The sequence below is a fragment of the Balaenoptera physalus genome, assembly GCF_965194825.1.
Source record: "Balaenoptera physalus genome assembly, chromosome: 10".
Lineage (NCBI taxonomy): Eukaryota > Metazoa > Chordata > Mammalia > Artiodactyla > Balaenopteridae > Balaenoptera > Balaenoptera physalus.
In genome coordinates this window covers 113,246,062-113,266,107 of record NC_138889.1, presented here as the reverse complement: position 1 = coordinate 113,266,107, position 20,046 = coordinate 113,246,062, and the positions used below count along the sequence as shown (strand labels likewise).

The 20,046-nt window shown below is 62.6% G+C and overlaps 2 protein-coding genes across 19 annotated transcripts in view; one reads left to right on the top strand and one right to left on the bottom strand.

Moving 5' to 3' along the window:
- The window catches only part of BRSK2 (BR serine/threonine kinase 2), a 66,095-nt gene extending 58,697 nt beyond the window's left edge, over nt 1-7,398 (top strand). For 7 of the 17 annotated variants that reach the window (XM_082476493.1, XM_082476489.1, XM_082476487.1 and 4 more), the window contains 5 exons: nt 1,336-1,459; nt 2,864-3,044; nt 3,139-3,228; nt 5,507-5,554; nt 6,767-7,364. In XM_082476493.1, coding sequence (XP_082332619.1) covers nt 1,336-1,459; nt 2,864-3,044; nt 3,139-3,228; nt 5,507-5,554; nt 6,767-6,990 — 667 coding nt within the window. In that variant the 3' untranslated portion in view covers nt 6,991-7,364. Of the gene's footprint in view, nt 1-1,335; nt 1,460-2,863; nt 3,045-3,138; nt 3,229-3,397; nt 3,493-5,506; nt 5,555-6,766 lie in introns of all 17 variants that reach the window. The other 10 variants (XM_082476492.1, XM_082476490.1, XM_082476488.1 and 7 more) reach the window with 7 other exon arrangements.
- Nucleotides 7,399-14,156: 6,758 nt separating this feature from the next.
- The window catches only part of MOB2 (MOB kinase activator 2), a 54,019-nt gene continuing 48,129 nt past the window's right edge, over nt 14,157-20,046 (bottom strand). For both annotated transcript variants that reach the window (XM_082476498.1, XM_082476497.1), the window contains exons 4-5: nt 15,494-15,618; nt 14,157-15,017 (exon numbers count right to left, since the gene is read on the bottom strand). In XM_082476498.1, coding sequence (XP_082332624.1) covers nt 14,701-15,017; nt 15,494-15,618 — 442 coding nt within the window. In that variant the 3' untranslated portion in view covers nt 14,157-14,700. The remainder of the gene's footprint in view (nt 15,018-15,493; nt 15,619-20,046) is intronic.

Below are 20,046 nucleotides of genomic sequence, written 5' to 3'. Positions count from 1 at the left end.
CCGAGCGGGCCGGCCCTGGCCCTGGGCCAGCCTGAGTTGGGCGCGTCTGCCAGCGGGGCCCTGGCTGTGTCCGCACCACAGCTGCCTGGGTGAGAGCCTCAGTCAGCAGTCGCTCCCAACAGCACGTGGCTCGGGGTCAGGCCCCGTGCACGGCCCGGCTGGGCCCTGCTTCAGGGTGTCGGCCAGCGGTGGTCATCTCAAGGCCCAGCTGGGGCAGGATCCTCTGCCGAGCTCGTGGGGTCGCAGGCAGGATTCAGGTTCCTGGCCACGCGGGCCTCGCCGTCACATCCGTCCGTCCCCGCCGCGTCCGTCGGCTTCGTCAAAAAGAGGTGGAGACCCGCTCGCCAGACGGAAGTCCAGCCTTTTAGAGACTGAGCTCGCACGCGACCATCACTTTCCCCACGTTCTCCTGGTCAGGAGCAAGTCCCGGACCTTGTCCACACGAGGAAGGGGCCCGCACAGGCTGAACCCCGGAGGCAGGATGGTGGGGCTGGCAAGGGGTCCCCCCCACAGTGGTGTGCGCTGTAGGGCAGGGCCCCGCCGCAGAGAAGGGGGGCCCCATAAGCAGGGCAGAGTGACAAGACCGGAGGATGATGGCGTAGAGGGCAGGGAGGCGTACACGTGATGCCTGTGAGATGAGGGGTCTCGTGCGGGAGGGCACTGCCGGCCTCGGGTCCCCTGGGGTGGCCCCTGCCCTGCCCCGTACAGCGGCTGGGCCCCCAGGGGTCGAAGCGACCACTGTGTTCCACAGAGTGACCTGGGCTGGGGCAGCAGGGCTGCAGGTGGCCAGCTGGCTACCGGTCCCCAAGGACAGAGGGTGGTCCGCCAGGGGGAGGGGCAGGTAGCATCCGGGGTCCCCAGCCCCGGTCCTCTGCACCACGTCAGCCCTGTCTCTCCTGTACATACCTGTGCAGGGGTCCCCGGCCTGCCCCCCGCCCCCAACTCCTGCTCCCCACGTAGCCCCAGGCGGGGCACTTTTCTCCAGGAAGCTGCAGAATTGCAGCTTAGCGAGTTACCCCGAAACATGGTGGCTTAAAACAGAGAGGAGCAAGGCAGGGGGTTAGGGTGGGCTCAAGGGCAGGGCACCCTACCCCTGCCCTTTCTTTCCTGGTGGGGTTCCAGTGGGCGCAGCCCAGGCCCAAGCAGGCAGGGGGTGTTGGGGTGAGGTGTGAGGCCCAGGGCTCTGGGATTAGCATTAGGGCTGTCGGGTCAGGGCGGGGAGTCAGGGCCAGGGTAGGGTCTAGTTAGGACAGCAAGCTGGCCCGCAGCCCAGAGGGGAGGCTCGGGGCTCGGCTGGCGTTTCCTGACCTGACCAGCCCTCTGCCCTGCCCCCAGGCTCGCCAAAAAGTCTTGGTTTGGGAACTTCATCAACCTGGAGAAGGAGGAGCAGATCTTCCTGGTCATCAAGGACAAGCCGCTGAGCTCCATCAAAGCCGACATCGTCCACGCCTTCCTGTCGGTGAGCCTCACGCCGCGGGGTCACTGACCCCGGGGACCCCAGCCTGGGCAGGGCCAGGGGAGCAGGCGCGTTGTGGGCGGGAGACGGGCTGTGCACAGGCCCAGGACGGGGGCGGGCCTCGGGGGGGGGGCACCTCACTGAGATGGGGTGAAGCACGGGCGGCTGTGAGGCAGCTCTCTGAGGAGGGAACTTGAGGCCTCGACACGGAGGGGAGGGGCCTCTGCTGGGTCTGGTGGCTGCGCCTGCGGCCTCGAGAACGGTCCCCGGGGGGCTGGCTCTGTGTCCTGTGTGCCCCTGCCCACTCCCACATGCTGCCGGCCTCCTGCAGTCCCTCGCCTCCCACTGGTGGCTTTTGAGGTGGGCTCTGCTTGGGCCTGGGGTGGGTTCCATCTGTCTTTGCCGAGATCTTTGGGCGCGTGGGGCAGAAAGCCCTGAAGAGTGTCTTCCAGAGTCACTCCTGTCAGGAGGCCTCACCCGCCCTGCCCTGCGTGGGCCTGCCTTGTGCGGGGCCCCCCGGGGTCACAGGTTAGGGGTCCCTCGGCATCCCCACAGCCCAGGCCCGGGCCCCCGCCTTGGTATGGGCGGGGCCTGCCGGGGTGGTTTCTCCAACTCGGGCAGCCTCAGCCCCCACACACTTGGCCACCCTGCCTTCCTGGGCGCAGCCAAGTTTCCTTTAGGGCTTGGGGGACAGCTTGGCACTCCTCCCAGAGGTCTCCAGGAACCGGGAGCGCTCAGCACCAGGCGGGGACTTCGGCCTTGTGCCGGGTGTGGGCACCCTGGCCCCGCTGAGTACCCGCCAACCCCGCCACTGCAGCCTCTTCTCCGGGCCCCGGGTCTGGGCCTTCCCTGGAGCCCCCCAGGCCTCTCCTGGGACGCCAGGATTTCCCCCGTGACGGGGACTCGGCCCCTTCTAACCGGGGAGCCAGCACTGTGCTCTCCCAAGCAGCAGAGCCCTGTCCTGGGGCGACCCCTCTGAGGCGAGGCCGCCTCCTGGGTTTGCTTTGCCGGACGTTTCCCTGGCCGCCGTGCAGCCCAGTCTCGCAGAGGCCCCTCGCCTGCGCCCGGGACCACAGACCCCGGAGCCAGCAGGGCGGCGGGCGCTGCCGTCAGCGGTGCCGGGGGCCTTGACCCCGGGGGCTCCGTCTCAGTTCGGGGCACGGGCTCTAGCCCCAGGCCTCGCTGCCGCTTTCGGGGCCTCTCTGCCCTCTCCCCGCCCACCGCTTAGAGCCCTGCTTTCTGCTGCCACGTCGCGATCCATCTGCGATCCACGCGGAGCTCCGTCTGGCTGAGGCTCTTGGGGAGCCGGTGCTGCTGGGGCCTCGGGGGGCGGCCGGCTCCCTTGCCTCCGGGGCTTCCTCTGGCGACTCCAGCCGCGGCCGCGCTCATGCCACCCGCTGCCCGCAGATCCCCAGCCTCAGCCACAGCGTCATCTCCCAGACGAGCTTCCGGGCCGAGTACAAGGCGACGGGGGGCCCGGCCGTGTTCCAGAAGCCGGTCAAGTTCCAGGTGGACATCACCTACACCGAGGGCGGGGCGGCGCAGAAGGAGAACGGCGTCTACTCTGTCACGTTCACGCTCCTGTCGGGTGAGCTGCCAGCAGAGGCTGAGGGCGGCGGCTCCCGAGGGCGGAGCTCTGGGCCAGCCCTGCCCCTGCCTCACCCGCCCCCCACCTCCCCCAGGCCCGAGCCGCCGCTTCAAGAGGGTCGTGGAGACCATTCAGACCCAGCTGCTGAGCACACACGACCAGCCTTCTGCCCAGCACTTGTCAGGTGAGGGAGGGGCTCAGCTCGGGCCGCCCTGAGGGCTGGCGATGGGGTGCGGCCCCTCCGCGTGCACCCCCGGGAGCAGGGCCCTCCCGGCGCGGCGGCCGGCCGTCTCTGCACACCAGGGGGGTAGGCCCAGCACGCCACACTGAAAGGCGCCTCTTGTCCACTGTAGACCCCCCCCCGCCAGCTCCGGGACTAAGCTGGGGTGCTGGGCTTAAGGGCCAGAAGGTGGCCACCAGCTACGAGAGTAGCCTCTGACGCTGGCAGGTAAGGTGTCCGGCCCCGCCGCTGGGGCAGGGAGGGGCTGCGGGCAGGTCCTCTGCGAGAGCCAGACTGGCCCCGAGGAGGCACCCTGTGCCCACCCACGTGTCCAGCGGCCACCTCCCGGCCCTGGACAGGCCCCGCAGGCCCAGCACCCAGCCGAACGGCTGGACACAGGGGCAGCCCGGCCCCAGGCCAGTGAGAGCAGGCTCCGGGAGAACAGTGACCAAGGTGCTGCCAGGAGCCCTGCCGCCCTCCAGGGTCCCCCACGTAGCACTCTCCAGGGCTGTGGGCCTGGTGCCCACACTGGCTGGCACGTGAGGGGCTGTCCGCCACCCACCCTCCCCGTGGTGGGTAGGACAGAGGGGCCCTGAGGTCCAGTCAAAGCAGAGGCTCCCCAGCTGGGCCTAGAGGGGGGCACACAGGAGCGGGGCTGCCCAGGCCTGCAGGCGCCAGGGGCCCGGGAGCCTGAGGGCCTGTGCCGCTCGGCACCTGGCGGGGAGCGGCGGCAGCCCTGTGGGTGCGGGTGAGCCCTGGGGGCACGTGCATGGGCCGTTAGGGAGGGCAAGCGGCGCGCGTGCGCTCAGCGGGAGCTGCCAGTTCACCACGAGGTCTGTGTCGGGGTGTGGGGTGTGGGGAGCACAGGGTCCAGCCCAGCCCCACCTCTCAGAGCCCCCTGTGGCCAGCCGTCTGTGCTTCTGTGTAAGGTCCTAGAGGCCAGACCGGCCCCACCGTCCACCCTGCCCCTGCCATCCTCATTCCATCGTCTGTGTTTCACCTGCCCCTCTTTTCTCCCCCAACGTGTGCCTCACTGCCCTATTGGTGGGTTGGGGCTGGAGGGGCCCCGACACCCTGGCCCTGGGAGCCAGGCTGGCCCGGGGGCCGGTGCCTTTAAGGCCTCCATGTCGGAGCAGGGCAGTGTTCAGAGCGGGAAACCGAGGCTGGGGAAGGACAGAGCTTGTCCAGGGAGGCAAGCAAGGGGCCTGGTGTGCCACCCAGGGGACAGCCGTGCCTGCACCCACCGCCCAGCGCCACGGTCCCTCTTTGTTCCTGGCCAGGCGGAGTCCCACCCTACGGGGTACCATTCTGTCGGCGGACGTGCCCTGCTCTAGGTCCCAGCCCGGCAGTAAGCAGGGTGGACACGGCCCTTCTGCAGAGCCCCATCCCCGTTTTAGCCCTGGGCCCAAACCCATGTCCCTGGAGACCGTTGGGTGCCTGCCTTGGGCCAAGCCCGTCTCCCCTGCCTTCCTTCAGGGAGCCCTGGGCCTGGGGAGCCCAGTCTGGGACCCCAGCCCATCCCCTGGCCCCGTCCCCAGGCCTCCCCGAGGGGTCAGCCTTTCCCAACACCCTCCCCCCCATACTGGACACTCTTGTCCAGCAAGCTCAGTCCTAGAGCCACTGGAGGAGGGGGCAGAAGCTGGGGCCCCTTGGGCACCAGGCCAGGAGAGCTGGTGGCCACTCCAATAGGGCCCCCACCCAGCCCAGGGAGGGGAGGCCCCAGTGAGGCAGCCGCCCTCCACCCCAGGCTCTGCTGCCTTCCCTACCCCCAGCCCTAACACTGCCAAGCCCAGCAGAGAGTGGGAGAGGGTCAGGGAAGGGGGTGCCACCGTGAGTCGAGGGGAGAATGGGAGCCTTGCGGCCACGTGAGTCACAGAGTGGCAGGGTGAGGACACGGAGGTGGCCAGCGTAGACCACAGCCAGAGACCTGGACCTCTCAGCTCCAAAGCGTGTGTCCTGGGCCCAGAGGGCAGAGGAGGGAGGGCCAGGCAGGACCCTCCACTGCCCAGGAGAGGGGCCCCACTCCAGGCTGGCCCTCTGCTGAGCCCCTCCTCTCTGAGCCCCCCACTCCAGGCTCTACCCACCTGAGCCCCACCCCTTGGCCACAGCCCCTCAACCCCACTCCAGGCTCCGCCCCCTCCCCCAGGGCCTGGCCCGAGGCTGCAGGCAGCACCCAGCTTGAGGTCTGAGCTGGAAGCCTTTTTCACATGTCTCCCCCTCCTCTCTCCGTTCTGTGCTCCAGACACCACTAACTGTATGGAAATGATGACGGGGAGGCTTTCCAAATGTGGTAAGAACCCCTCACGCTCACCTGGGTCCCCCCAGCCTGTCACCCCCACCGCTCACGCCTGCACCCCCTGCAGCCTGCTCCTGGCCGGGTGCCGCCCCGCCACCTCCGGGGCTGTCCTGGGATCCCTGTGTACACGAGGGGCCCGGACATGCACACGTGGCCTCGCTGGCCCGCCCCCAAGGCGCCCAGCTGTGCCCAGCCCCCCAGCCCCTGCCACGAGCAGCCTCGGTCACCCTCCAGGGCGGCCACAGGCCTGGCCCGAGGATCAGGGCAGGCCACGGAGGGACCCCAAGGCTCAGAGCAGGAAGGGGTGCCCAAGCCCCAAGGCCAGCAAGGGTCCCGTGTCTGGGCCCTGGCCGGGGGTCAGGGTGGCCCTTAGTCCTTGGGCCGGAGGCTGGCGTCAGGCCGTCTGCCCACGGAGGGGGGCGGGGAGCGGCTCCTGCCCATGATCGAGCTGCCTGGCCGCACGTGCGCCGCCCGCCCGGCCGCAGCTGGCAGGGAGAAGGCCCTGCCCGTTCTTGCTCAGGTGGGGGCCAGGTTTAGGAGGTAGAACTGAGATGACCCCAGTCGCGCACCTGGAACGCGAGCACAGGGCCCCCGGGTGGGGCGGGGCCCCGCTTCTGCCCCCTCCTTCTTGCTCTCCGGACATGCCCTCTGGGACCAGGGCCCCCACTGTGGCTGCCTGCCCAGCCCCCCCCGCCCCACGCTCCATGCTTGTCCACCCATCCATCCATCCATCCGTCTGTCTGCTGCTGATCTCTGTGTCCACGCTGTGCCACCCGGGCTGGCTGGGGGCCGGGCTCCAGGCCTCCTGGGAGGAGTGTGGCAGGCACGCTGGCTCCAGCCTCCCCGGCCGCCAGCCCCAGGGTCCTGCTCGGCCCCGGCCTTTACGCGTCTGTCTCCAGAGCTGGGCCGGCCCGCTGGCCAGGCTGCAGGGCTGACTGGGAGGCCGAGGCTGAGGTGGAGGGAGGGCCAGTCCTTCGGGAGGCCTGGCGAGGGAGGAGGGTGCCCACCGGCCCCAGGTTCCGCCCCGCAGCCCAGAGGCCTCGAGCCCCCACCGGCCGCCTGCCCTGCTTGCTGCCGCGGCCCCGCTCACCCACTCGGACCCCCTCACAGGCCTTTCGTTCATTCGTCTGTTGTTCTCTCTCTTCCCTCCCTCCCTCCTTTTCTCTCTTTTCTTTTTTTCTTTTGTCTTCTGTTCTGTGCACCCAGGCAGCCCATTGAGTAACTTCTTTGACGTAATTAAACAACTTTTTTCAGACGAGAAGAACGGGCAGGCGGCCCAGGCCCCCAGCACGCCCGCCAAGCGGAGTGCCCACGGCCCACTCGGGGACTCCGCGGCCGCTGGCCCCGGCCCTGGAGGGGACGCCGAGTACCCAGCGGGCAAGGACACGGCCAGGACGGGGCCGCCCGCCGCCCGCCGAGAGCAGCCTTAGACACATAGCCCCCTCCCCCTGCACGGCCCCGACAGTGGCCCCCAGGCCGCCTCGCCGCCCGCTCGCCCGCCCGGTGTGGACCCGGGGCCGCGCCCGTCTGTCCATCTAGACTGTTGTGAAGCCGGGGAGGAAAGGAAAGGGGGCACCGGGGGCCGCAGCCGCGGCTGGGCCACCCGCGCCCGCTCTCTCTTTCTCTCGCTGTCTCTCTCTCTGCCTGTCTCTGACAACGCCACTGTTTCCGCTCTGATACCAGGAATTATCCCGAAAAGTTAACATGTCATCTCCACGAGGCCGTCCTCCGTGCTCTGCACCGGACACCGGCTGACCAAAGGCAGCTGCCGTGGACCTGCCCTCTCTCCTCTCCTGCTGCTGCCGCCCACTGGGCAGTGAGGCCCTGCCCGCCCGCCGCCCGCCCGCCCGGCAGCTCTGCCCAGTTTCAGCTCCGCATGGCCACGGGGAGGAGGACCCGGCCCCGAGGGGAAGCCGCCTCGGGCCCACCCGACTGGACGCGCGGTGACCAGTGCCCTCGGCGGGTCCGGCCGGCCTCCGGGGCAGGCCCAAGGGGGCGAAGCAGCCGTCTGGCCCGGCCGCCACGGCCTCTCCTCGGCACGTCCCCTCCCTCCTGCTCCCTCCTGGTCCACGTCCATGCACCTCAGCGCCGCCCACCTGCCTCGCCGCATCCCACCCCCCAGCTCCCCGGGGCTGCAGGTGGAAAGAAACCCCGGGGGCCCCGCAGCACCTGCCCCCCTGCCCGCCTGCCCGCCCCAGGGCAGGCCGAGATCAGTATTATTTACTTGCTGTTTTAACTTATTGAGTTTCTTTACTTCTCCGTTCAGGGAAGGGGCAGCAGCAGCACCGTCCTGCCGTCTGTCTGTGTGTGTGTCTTGGGCAGGGTGGGGTCTGGGCCAAGGTGCCCCGTGGACAGAGCGGTCGGGGTGCTGGGGCCGCGGGGGCAGCCGGCTGATGCAGCGCCGGCAAGCTACTGTAAACTTTAAAGAATTCCTGCAAGATATTTTTATAAACTTTTTTTCTTGGTGGTTTTTGGAGAAGGGTGTTGGCGGGGGGTACCGCGGGGCAGGGCTAGGCTTTGAGTTTGGTTCTTTCTATACACACGCATATAAATATATTTAGAGAACGGCGCGGTTCGCTCCGTCCCCGGTTCTGTGCCGCTACCGTGGAGAAGCGACTCCAGTCCTGCGGGGGCCGGGCACGGCCAGGGCCCGTCCGCCAGGCCCGGGCTGGGGGCCATCTTGGTTTTGTGTCCCAGTGGGGGGCGGGAGGAAGGCCCGAGCTGGCCGCCTATACACAACACACAAGATGGCAGGGCCACTGCAGGGTTTTTTTTTACTAAAATGACAAAAAGTTAAAAACAAAACAAAAAGCAACAAAGGACAGAGAGAACGGTAGTGGCGTCCTCGGCAGCCTGTTCTCTGTTCCCGGAGGGGCCGCGAGGCACGTGTAGGCTGCACGTCCTCGCTGTGACAAGTCCACGTCGCACCTGGCGTCTCTCCCGCCCGCCCTGCTGCCTCTCCCGTCGTGGATAGATTTTAATGCTCCTGTTCCGTTGACCCCCTACCACAGGCTGGGATTTCAATACATAACAAAAAATGAAACACCTCTAACAGCAAAAGCCGCGGTACAAGCGGGAGGGGCGTCTCCAGAGACAGAGGACTAGAAAGCAATACCTCTCCTTAGCCTTCCTCTTTTGTACTCGGGACACACACAGATGTCACGGAAACGGACGAGCCCCACCCTGTGTATCCCCTGTCAAATAACTGTGAGCAGCGTTAGTTCCGAACAATAAATTCCTTCAGCAAAGACACCCACGCCGGTCTCCATGCGGGCGGGCGGGGATGTGGGACCACCTGGGACCGACCCTGCCAGGTGTGCGTGGTGCTACTTCCGCCCCAGCCAGAGGACAGGCCCCGTGCCGCGGGTCTGCGCGGGCATCACACGGGCTGGGCCAGGTGGGAAGCAGAGAGCACAGGGAAGCACCACCAGAGGCTGACACGGAGCTCTGCTGGGGATGGGGTGCCTGGCGAGTACAGCCCCCTGCCCGGCCACGGCAGCTCTGCTGCCACCCCGAGACCAGCACGTGGGCTTCTTCCTGGAGGATGAACCTTCTTCCCACTCCTTCCATGGGAAGAGGCAGATGGGGAGCATGGCCCAGCCCTGCACGTGATGGGCCAAGGCTGGCGGGCAGCCCCCGGAGACGGCGGCTGGCAGGGCAGTGTGGTCCCAGCCGTGCCCACCACGCCCGCCAGCCAGGGACGAGGCACCGTGACCATGCACCAGGGAGCTCCCCCTCTGCTGCTGCAGCCTCAAGGACAGGTCCAGCCTCCCGAGCGCCACGGACCACCCAGCCCACGTCTTGAGGGCAGCACCTGGGAGTCACCATACGGCCTTGAGGAGGCATGAGGAACAGCCCGACGAGGGGTCCCAGCAGCGACCCCAGTGCCCTCGGAGGCCTCCCCCAGCCTCTCACGCAGGCACTTTCTCCCTCACGTGTGGGGGGATCAGGTGTGGCCTGGCCACTGCACCCGGCCGTCTACACCACCGCAGCACTACTGACCTCGGGGTCGCGTGGTTCTCTGTGGTGGGGGCCGTCCTGCCCGTGGCAGAATGTCAGCATCGTCCCTGGCCTCTACCCACCAGATGCCGGTAGCAGCCTCCCAGCCCCACGTGACAAGCTGTTCCCAACCCTGCCATCCGTCCCTGAGGGCGGACAGAATCAGCCCTAAAGAGTTCATGCTCTTGCCTCCTACACCCCCTTGCTGGAGAGCGCCAGGAGTGTGCCATGCTTCACCGGCTTAGTTGTGAGCTCGGGGGCTCTGCCGGAAGGGCACAAGGCCCAGGACACGAATGAGGGTCTGCTGACGTGGAGCTGGGGCCCTCTTCTGCCCAGCCCCGGACACAGCACCCCACCTTTGAGGGAGGCCTCAGAAGGTACTCTGGGACCAGGTTCCGTTGCGATCTCTGGACTGCATGGTGTCCCATTAACTTTAGCTTAAGAACTAAGTTGAAGGAGGGGATTTGGTCGCTGCGTCTCGGCAGGGAACGTGGTTGTGTGGCGCCTGGCCAGCCACCGGTTTCCTTGACCTGTGGCTCTGCACACGCTTTACTGAGCAGCTGCCACACGGCCTCCTCGTCTCCCACTTGGCCCTCTGGACGTTTGCAGTCTGATGTGTCAACCCTAGTGGGCCCATGATGGAGTCCCCAAAAGAAAATACCACAGTACACCCAGCAGACCGCCAGCTTTCCGTATGCCCACCAGCGCACTCCTTTAGTGGGAAGGGGCCACTTTCCTGCAATCCCACTTCTGAAACCAAAGCAAGCTAAACCAAAAACTGTTAGTGTCAATATTTACTAATATAAAATAAAAACCAACACATAAGGACTTACTATGGTGCCAGACACCTTCTGAGCACTTTACGCTGAGCCTTAAGCCAAAGGGTCCCCACACCATTTCTATGAAGTAGAAATTTAAACGGGTACTTGTGAAAAACAAGAAGGATATGGCGGTGGGTCCAGCAGCTGGTGAGAGGATGACTTCTCAGGCCCCTCTCTCAGGCAGCCAGCCCGACTGGCCTGGGAGCTGGGTTCCTGGCGAGCAGGCACCGCGGTGTGCTCACCAAAGCAGGCGTGGACGGGGGGGGGGGACAGTCTGACCCACGTCCCCACAGGGCTCCGATGCTACCGGGTGGCAGAGCCAGAGCGGGCGGGGGCGCACACGAGGGCGGGGATGGGTAGGCACCAGCCCAGCCCTCATTCTGCTCTGCCAGGGGCCTGCCCTAGACTCCGTCCACGCTCTCAGTGGGCAGCGGGGGCAGCGGGGGCAGAGGGCCCCCCAGGCTCCTAAGCTGTGAGATGGAGCGATTCCCGGCGTCATGAGGCCGCTGCAGCAGCCAGGGAGCTCACTGCTGGAGGTGGGCTGGTCCTCGTCCTCCCCTCCCCTCTCCCCGTGGTTCAGTGCCCACTCCTCCTGCCCTCACCCCAGGCCACCAAGTCCACTCCACTCCCCCGTCACACTCTCCCTTTCCTGGGCCCACGCCACTCCCCACCACCAGCCCAGGTCTCTTGGTGTGACTCAGCAAGGGGTGGAGGTTAGCAGGGAGCAGAGACAGTGGCCCGTGCCAGGAAGAGAGAAAACCTGTGTGAACTTCAAGGCAGGGATGTCTGCGGAGGAGGAGGGCAGCAGAGACGGACACACACGAGGGAGGGGAGCCAAGCGCCGGCCTTGGTGCCTCAGGTGGGATTGCGGGGTCTATGCTGTTAGTCACAAGCCCAAGCACTGCTGTCTGTCACACTCGTCCTTGGAGTCAGGCCCTGGGCGAAGTGCATCATCTCTGTGGGCCCTCAAAATGACCCTATGAGAGTTCCACGGCCCATCTTACAGATGTATGAGTTTCCTATCGCTGCTGTAACAAGTTACCAAACACCAAGTGGCTTAAAACCACACAAATGTGCCATCTTAAGATCTGGAGGTCAAGAACTGGGTCTCCCTGAAATGGGTCTCACTGGCTATAATCAAGGTGGTGGCAGGGCTGCGTTCCTTCTGGAGGCCCTGGGGGAAATTCATTTCCTTGTCTCTTCCAGTTTCTCGAGGCCGCCTGCACCCTTGGCTCGCAGCCCCTGCCTTGGTCTTCAAAGCCAGCAACATCAGACTGAGCCCTTCTCACACTGCCATCTCTCTGCTTTTCCCTCTTCTGCCGCCCCCTTCCAGTTTTGAGGAATCTTGTGATTATACTGGGCCCAGATAATCTCTCCATCTCAAGTTCAGTTGATTAGCAACCTTAATTCCACCTGCAGCTTTACTTCTCCTTTGCTATGGAAGGTAACACGTTGACAGTTTCCAGGCATTAGGGTGTGGACTCTTTTTCTTTGGGGGGGGGAGGTGCGCATTATTCTGCCTACCACAGACTGCCCTCTAGCAAGTCTCACGTCTACCTCACGTGGAAAACACACCCCATTCCTGAGGTCTCCAAAAGTCTCAACCCATTACAGTTTCAAGTCAAACCCCAAATCTCATCTAAATCATCTGAATCAGGTAAAAGTGAGACTCTGAGTACGAGCCGTCCTAGCACAGAATTCCCTTCCATATTGAACCTGTGAACCTAGGAAAGTTGTCTACTTCCAAAACACAATGGTAGAACAGGCATAAGATGCCAGGTACAGATATTTCCATCCAAAAAGGGAGAAAACGGAAGGAGGTGGACAAGTTCAGAATCCAGCTGGGCAAACCCCATTAGGTGCCCATCAAGGCCTGGGAATCGTCCTCTGTGGCTCAAAGGCTCTGCCCTGAGGACTCACAGCTCCACCTTCATCCTTTCTTTTTAAGGAAGGTAGCAAGTGTCCTCAGCTGAGGTTTCATCAGTCTGTTTCCTGCCCGGAGAATTCTGAGTCCAACAGCCTTTCACCGGATCCTCTGTCCCTTTCAGTCCAAGCTGGCAGGGTTTCTGATGGAATTAAATTCTCAAGAACCATGTGGGTCCCTTGTGTATGTCATGGGGATTCACTCCATAAGACAAGAGGCTCCTCCAGATCCTTCCAAGATAATCTTTCCTCTGTTTCTGGCTTTTGCTGAGAGGACTGAGGTCTTTTCAAAGAACCCTCTGTGGGACTGAATACTCTGACCTTGTTCATCTTTCTGAGGTATTAACAAAAGGCTGTCCAGCTACCCTTGACTTTTTCTCTTTTTAGGGCACATTTTCCCGACAGTGAATCTCCTAATTTTAGCGTCTTTTGCAATCTGGCTTGGCTGAGAATTTCTCCAATCATCAAGTGTTTCCCTCCCTTTTGTTAACAGTTCTTCCCTCAATTTCTCTTTCATCTCCTCTTTCACTACACACAGCAAGAAGAACGCAGGCTGTACCTTCAACACTTTGGTTGGAGCTCTCCTCGGCTAAATATCCAAGTTGACTGCTTACAAGTCGGGCTGTACGTATAGCTGGAGGACCCAGCAGCCCGGCTCCACTCTGCCCTTCCTTTTGCTTCCCCCAGAGGGCCCTCCCTGGGCCCCAGGCCCGGCCCATGGTCAAGTTCCACGGGTGTCTTGAGGCCTCTACTTAAGAGGAGGAGGGGGACACACCTGGAGGAGGGGCCCACGTGGCCTGTGGGCCAAGGGTTCACAGCAAGGCCTGAAGGCAGAGGGGAGGAAGGCACGGCGGACGGGGTGGATGGCCCGGGAGGGGCTGCAGGCTCCCCAGAGGCGCAGGGCTCCTGGCAGCAGGGTGTGGGGACACAGCACGGTGGTCAGCCAGGAGCCACCACTCCGGGAGACAGAGGTAGCAGGTGGTCCCGCTAGGCCCCAGGGGCTGGTGACGTGCCAGGAAAGCAGAGAAAGGGTCTGTTGGCCACAGCTGAGCTTGAGGACCAGGTGAGTGTCAAGAGGGCAGGAAATCCAGGACCCGGCAGGGAAGGCGCAGGAGCCCCAGTGAGCTGGGAGACAGAGACCAGGGCCCAGGATCCCACCATTGCCAAGTAAGGGCTGGCGGGGAGCAGGGGTGGGGTGGGGTGGGGTGGGGGTGGGGGGGTGCTTAGCACAACAGAAATTACCAACCAGAGAAGGCTGTCCCTGCGTCACCAGGCGCAATGTCAGGGTCAGGGGACAGGGCCCTACAGAAGCCCCTCACCTCTGCCCACAGGGGACTGGACAAGCTCCAGGGTTGTTCACGCCACGGCCACCCTGCCCAGCCTGCACTGCAGGCACACACCCCTCTCCCGAGCTCTCCCTATGCCCACCCCTCAGGCAGTGCTGCCCTGTCCAGAGGTGGTCCCTGCAGCAGAGCCCCTGGGACAGGCCGGCTGGCTGGGAAGCACCCCCAGCCGACTCCAGCCCACACTCTAGGGTCCCTGCCGCCTGCGTGGAGAGGGCACAGCACAGGGAGTGAGTGGTCAAGGGCCCCTGGAGACTCGAGACACAAAGCACGGCCCCCGCCCCCCGCAGACACGTTCAGCAGGGGAGCCTGTGGTCGGCCCCTGCAGGAAGGGTGGCACCTGCCCTTGGCCAGCACAGCCTTGGTCAGTGAGAGGGCTCCACCGCCCGGGCTGCAGGGGAGGGCGCTGCCCCAGGGGCGCAGAGAGGCGGGGGAGGGCAGAGGAGAGGGGTGTGTGGCCAGACCGCCCTCCACGCAGGGCACCGAGACGCTGAGGACACACGCAGGCGCTGACCTGAGAGAAGTCTTTTTATTACACCCGCACAGGGAAGCCAGGCTCTCCCCCTGCCCCCGGCCGCGTCTCCGCACAGGCCGCCCGCCAGGGCACCGGGATCCGAGCCGGCCAGCCCGGGGGCCCCTCCTGGGCAGTGGGGGCAGCGGAGGGAGACAGGCCCCTCCCCACCCGCCCTGAGCCACCAACAGCCGAGGTCCAGACCAAGCGGGAGAGAGCAGGAGAAAGCCACCCCCAGCCCGAACCAAGACGAAACACGGTGGAAGCGAAGCCTGCGGTCCCCGCCTCGGGGGAAGGAGTCCCGCCTGTCGCGTGTCTCCCCGGAGGCCGAGCCGGCGGCGGGGCGGGCGCGGAAGACCGGGAGAGACGCACCCACAGAAGGGGACTTGGACGGGGGCGGTCCCTAAGTGCCTGCTGAGCAGACGAGCGGAGTCCCAAAGTTCTCGGTGCCGGCGGTGCAGAGTGCCCGCGCCCACACTCCGCGCGCCGCCGGGCGCCGCCTCCCCCGCGGCCGCGCCGCCTCTCCCACGCGGGCGGCCGGGCTCACCTCTCCTTCACGTGGTTCTGTGCGCCCGCCGCCCCGCCCGCGCCGTCCCCGCCCCCGCGGCCCCCGCCGCCGCCGCCGCCGCCGCCGCACAGCACCTCCGTCAGGTCGTCCATGACCGCCGTCTCTTTGGGGTCGAGCAGGTTGAACTCGCGGGCGAAGAGGATGAAGTGCACGTAGAGCGTGTTCAAGTGTCCGTGCAGCTCGAGCGCCAGGGTCTCCTTGAAGTGCGACGAGTAGATGTGCGCCAGCACGTGGAACAGGTACTTGCAGATCTTCTTCACCAGGGACTCGAAGGAGCTGGGGAACTCGCGGCCTGCGGGGAGGGGGCCGCGGTCAGCACGCCCTGGCCCCACCGCGCCCCCCGCCCCGACCCCGCAGCCCTCACGGAGCCGCCCACCGCAACACCTGAGTGAGCCGGCACCCGGGGCGGGGCCGCGAGGGTGGCTGCTGGCGAGCTGTACTGGGCGCCTCTGTGCGGGGCCCGCGAACCCGCCGCGCATGGCCTAAAGCCGGGACAGGCGCCCAGGGCGCTCTCTGTGGCCTGGGCCTTAGAGGAGGGGGGACCCGGGAGACGGGCACCTCCTGTCGGCCAGGTGCTGCCCTCGGCAGCTCAGGATGGGTCTGGGACCCCGCTGGGCCCGCTCAGGGCTGTACACAGCTGTGGGTGCTGCTCGACGGCTGCAAGCCCCCCCCCCCCCGGCAGGGGGACCTCGAGGGCCCGGCCATGGGGGGTGGGGGGGGTAGTGGAGGCCACAGGTCCCAGAGCCTGGGGTGGGAGGGGCCACGCACCGTATTTTGTGGGGAACACGTCCTCGTCGGTCACCAGCTTCTGCACGGAGCTCATGACGAAGTCGACGTACTGGGGGGCCGTGCACTTCACCTTCTTGCCCCGCTCATCATACCAGTAGTACTGTCTGTGGGGACAGAGGGGGGCGGTGACGCCCGCGGCCAGGAGAGCTGGCTGCGCACAGCATCAGGAAACCAACGCGCACCTTCCGCTCTGCACGTGGCCTCAGGCTTCATTCTCTCAAAGGAACACGTGTTGTTTTACACATGATTTTGGAGGTATCCGCGCTGTGCCCAGCCCGTCCCGGAGGCCCTGCCGTGACTGGTCAGCCGGGCCTCGACCCTCAGTAGTATCCCTGCTGCCACCAGCAGAGGCCAAACCTCTGCCCGCGGCCGGGCGGGGTGAGGAGGCCTCAGGACACGGGAATCTGGCCCCTGGACGCCCCCCAAAGACCCCAAGCGGCCCCGTACACGGGGGTGGGTGTGGGGCAGACAGTCCTCAGGCTGGAGTGGGCCAGCGTGTTCGGGGTGTGGACACCTGGGTTTTCTTCTCACCGCGTAAGCCCAGCCGTGAAACCAAGCGCGTCTCCTAGCTCATGAAAACATGGCCTATCCTCCAGCAGCACAAACACAAACCCCTGGTGGGCTCCCCCTGCAGCCACCAGCAGCCCTCCCACCAAGGGCTGCAGTCTTCCCAGCAGCAGGCCCTGTACCTGCAGGCTGGCTCGCCAAGAGCTGCACCCTCGGAGCCCATAGCGGGGCTGGGGGGACACAGGCTGCATCTGTCAGTGAGCGAGCGAGTGACCAGAGCATCCCCTTCCGTGGCCTGGCCGCCAGCCCTGCCACACCCCTGCCCCAGCCAGACGGGCTTCATGGAGACCTCCGCCCGGCATCCCCGCCCCCATTTAGCTGACTTGACTTGGCTTCAGAACTGGCTTAGACCAGTTCCCCCAACACCTCACCATCCCACCTCATCCCAGGCCAGCACCCCAGGCTGGCTCTGAGCACCCTGGCCTGATTTCCTGAGCTCACCAAGCACCCCTGGGTGACAGCCACGTGGGCTCACCCACCCCCACCACCTTGCCAGGCCTGTCGTCCGGACAGCAGGGTCCCCGTCTCGCGTGGCCAGCCTGACTCCAGCCGAAATAAAAAGGCACGCCCCGCCCACGTGACCTCAAGGCAGCCCTGCTGCGCGCCGCGCCCCGCCCCCCAGTCCCTCTAGCAGGAACCAGGGCTCCTCCCCGCCCCCAGGACCGGTTAGCGTATCTGCGCCCCCGGCAGGGCTGGGTGGGGGTCAGGCTGCAGGACAGGGAAAACAGCCCACACACAGATGGCCAGGCCACCAGGAAAAAGGCCAGCCTTCAGTGGACAAGGGGACACAGCCCTGACTGCCCCTGGGTATCAGGCCCCGCCCTACACCTGCAGTGCCACCTCAGCAGAGCCCTCCCTGCCACGCCTGCTCCCAGGCTGCCCCACAAGGCCCCCGAGCTGGTCAGACAAAGCCCCAAGAAGCTTGCCGAGCTCCCTGCCGGCCCCCAGCAAGGACCCAGAGCCCTCCCCACCACAGGGTGGCCCTGCTGGCCGCCCTTCCCCTGCCCGGACATCGGCACCGTCCGAGGACGTGCTCAGTGAAAAGACCAATGAATCGTCCCTCTCCTCACAGCAGCCCCTGGGGTCCCCGGACCAGCTCGGGAGGGGCCCCAGACAGAGGTCAGACACCTGCCCCAGCGATTCCCCACCCCTGCTTGGTGCTGGATGCGCCTGGCCACGGGTGCCACAGTCAGAAAAAACCGCCGGAGCTGGAAAATGGGAAACGTTTTCATGATGTCAGGCCCGGAGAGACCAGCCCCTCAGGGGCACTGTGGTCGCCCCACTCGCGTGACAGCTGGAACACTCTGCTTTCAACGTTCCTCTTTTTCGTTTTCATTTTATTTTTGAACTGTCACACAGTAAAGCTGACTGGTTTTGGCGTGCAGTCTTATGCATTTTAACCCAAATAGAGGACCCACAACGGGGCACAGCTCCCACCCTGGCCCCCAGCCTGCTGGTCAGTCCCCAGCACACTAGTGGCATGTCCTCAGGAACGCCACGCGATGTCCTGAGCCGGGCTCTGCGATCCATGCCACTGAGATGGACACCTTGTGGACGCGCCAGTCTGTCCAGACATTCACCTGCCGAAGGACACCTGTGTGGCCTCCTGTTTGGGGCAATTATGGGTCAGGCTGTTAAAACCCTCCCGGGCAGGTGTTTGTATGAGCACTAGTTCTCGTTTCTCTAGGGTGGACGCCCAGGAGTGGGACAGCTGGGCCCACGGTAGGTGAACGCCTTGTGTCCTGAGAAACCATCAACACGTTCTCGGAGCGGCCATCCCGCCGGGACCCCCTCCATCCTCGCCGGCACCCGGCGCGTTTTATCAGGCGCTCCTGCAGCGTGGTCTGAACTCCTGTTTCTCCACCGGCTCACGAGGCAGAGCCTCGCAGGTGCTCATCTGCCCTGCTCGGGTCCTCTTCCATGGTCTGTCCAAGTCCTTTCTCCACTCGTGACCAGATTTTCTTACTGATCATCCGTGAGGGCTCTTTATCCATTCCGCCCACTAGTCCTTTCTCGGACATGGGATTATTCTCTAGTCTGTCTTCCCTTTCTCCTAACAGTGTCTTTCTCAGAGCAAAAGTTCTAAATTTTCATGAAGCCCAGTTTACGGATTCTTTCTCACCTATGGACTGCGGCTCGTGTCACGACCAAGAACTCTTCGCCTAACACTATCATGAAGGTTTCCTCCTGCGTTTTCTTCTAAAAGTTTCATGTTTTATATTTAGATTTAGAATTCACTTCAAGTTAATTCTGGCAGAAGAGGACATGCAGATGACTGGTTTTTCCAACAGCTCTGGTTGAAAAGTCTGTCCTTTCTCCATTGAATTCCTTTTGCATCTCTGTCAAACATCAAGAGGCCACGTTTGTGGGGGTCCATTTCTGGACTCTATTCTGTTGCACTGATCTCTGTGTCTCTTCCTTCACCACCACCATGCTGTCCTGATTACCACAGTTTTACAGTAAATCTTAAAAATAGGCTGTGGGACTCTTCCAACTTGACTGTTCTTTTTTCAAAATCATTGTAGCTATTCCAGTGACTTTGCTATTCCATATAAATTTTAGAATCAGCTTGTTTATATCAATAAAAACTCTGCTAGGATGTTAACTGAAATTGCAATAAATGAATTTACACTTCTGGTGTGTTGAGTCTTCCCATCCATGAACACAGTACGTCTCTCCATTCACGACAGTCTTTGATTCCATTCACCAGCGTTTTGTAGTTTCCAGCATAAAGATCCTGTGCATGTTTCCTTAGATCTGTACCTAAGTATTTCATTGTGTTTGGAGCTACTGTAAGTGATATAATTTTATCAATTTCGTGTTTCAATTGTACACTGCCAGTATACAAACTATGATTGATCTTTGTGTGCTGACCTTGCTAAATTTATTCATTCGACTTTTTGCTAGAATCCTTGGGTTTTTTTTTTTTTCCTACATAGACAATCATGTTGTATGCAAATACAGTTTTATTTTCTTCTTCTCCAATTTGAAAGACTGTTATTTCTTTTTCTTGCCTTACTGCATTACCCATCTTGGGTAAATGGTGATATTTTGTGCTTTCCAAGGAATTGGTCCATTTAATCTAAACTGTCAAATTTAATGTATGCAGAGATATTTGTGATGTTTCTTTATTATCCTTTTATTATCTCCTGGGTTTATCATTATTTCCCCTTTCATTCCTTATATTGATAATCTGTACCTTTTCTCTCTTTATCTTTGTTAGTTTTACTAAAGGTTTCTCAATTTTACCAATCCTTTCAAGGAGTCAGCTTCTGGTTTCATTAATTTTTCCCAACTGTTTTCAGAAATCAATGTCGGTGATTTCTGTTCTTATTTTACCATTTCTTTCCTTCTGCTCAATTTAGGGGTTTTTTTTTTTTTGCTCTTCTTTTTTCTAGGTTCTTAATATGGAAGCTTAGATTGTATTGAGATCTTTCTTCTTCTAAAACAAGTGGTTTAATCCTATAAACATTCCTCTAAGCCTTGCTTTAGCTGCACCCCACAAGTTCAGATATGTTGCATTCTCGTTTGTGTTCAGTTTAAAACATTTTCTAATTTCCTTGAGACTTCCTCTCTGACCCATGGATTATTTAAAAGTATGTTAATTTCTGGGGGCTTCCCTGGTGGCGCAGTGGTTGAGAATCTGCCTGCCAATGCAGGGGACACGGGTTCGAGCCCTGGTCTGGGAAGATCCCACATGCAACTAGACCCATGAGTCACAACTACTGAGCCTGCACATCTGGAGCCTGTGCTCCGCAACAAGAGAGGCCGTGACAGTGAGAGGCCTGCGCACCGCGATGATGAGTGGCCCCCACTCGCCGCAACTAGAGAAAGCCCTCGCACAGAAACGAAGACACAACACAGCCAAAAATAATAAATAAAAAAAAAATTAAAAGTATGTTAATTTCTAAATGTTTGGACATTTTCCTGTTATTGATTTCTAATGTAATTATGGTCAGAAAACT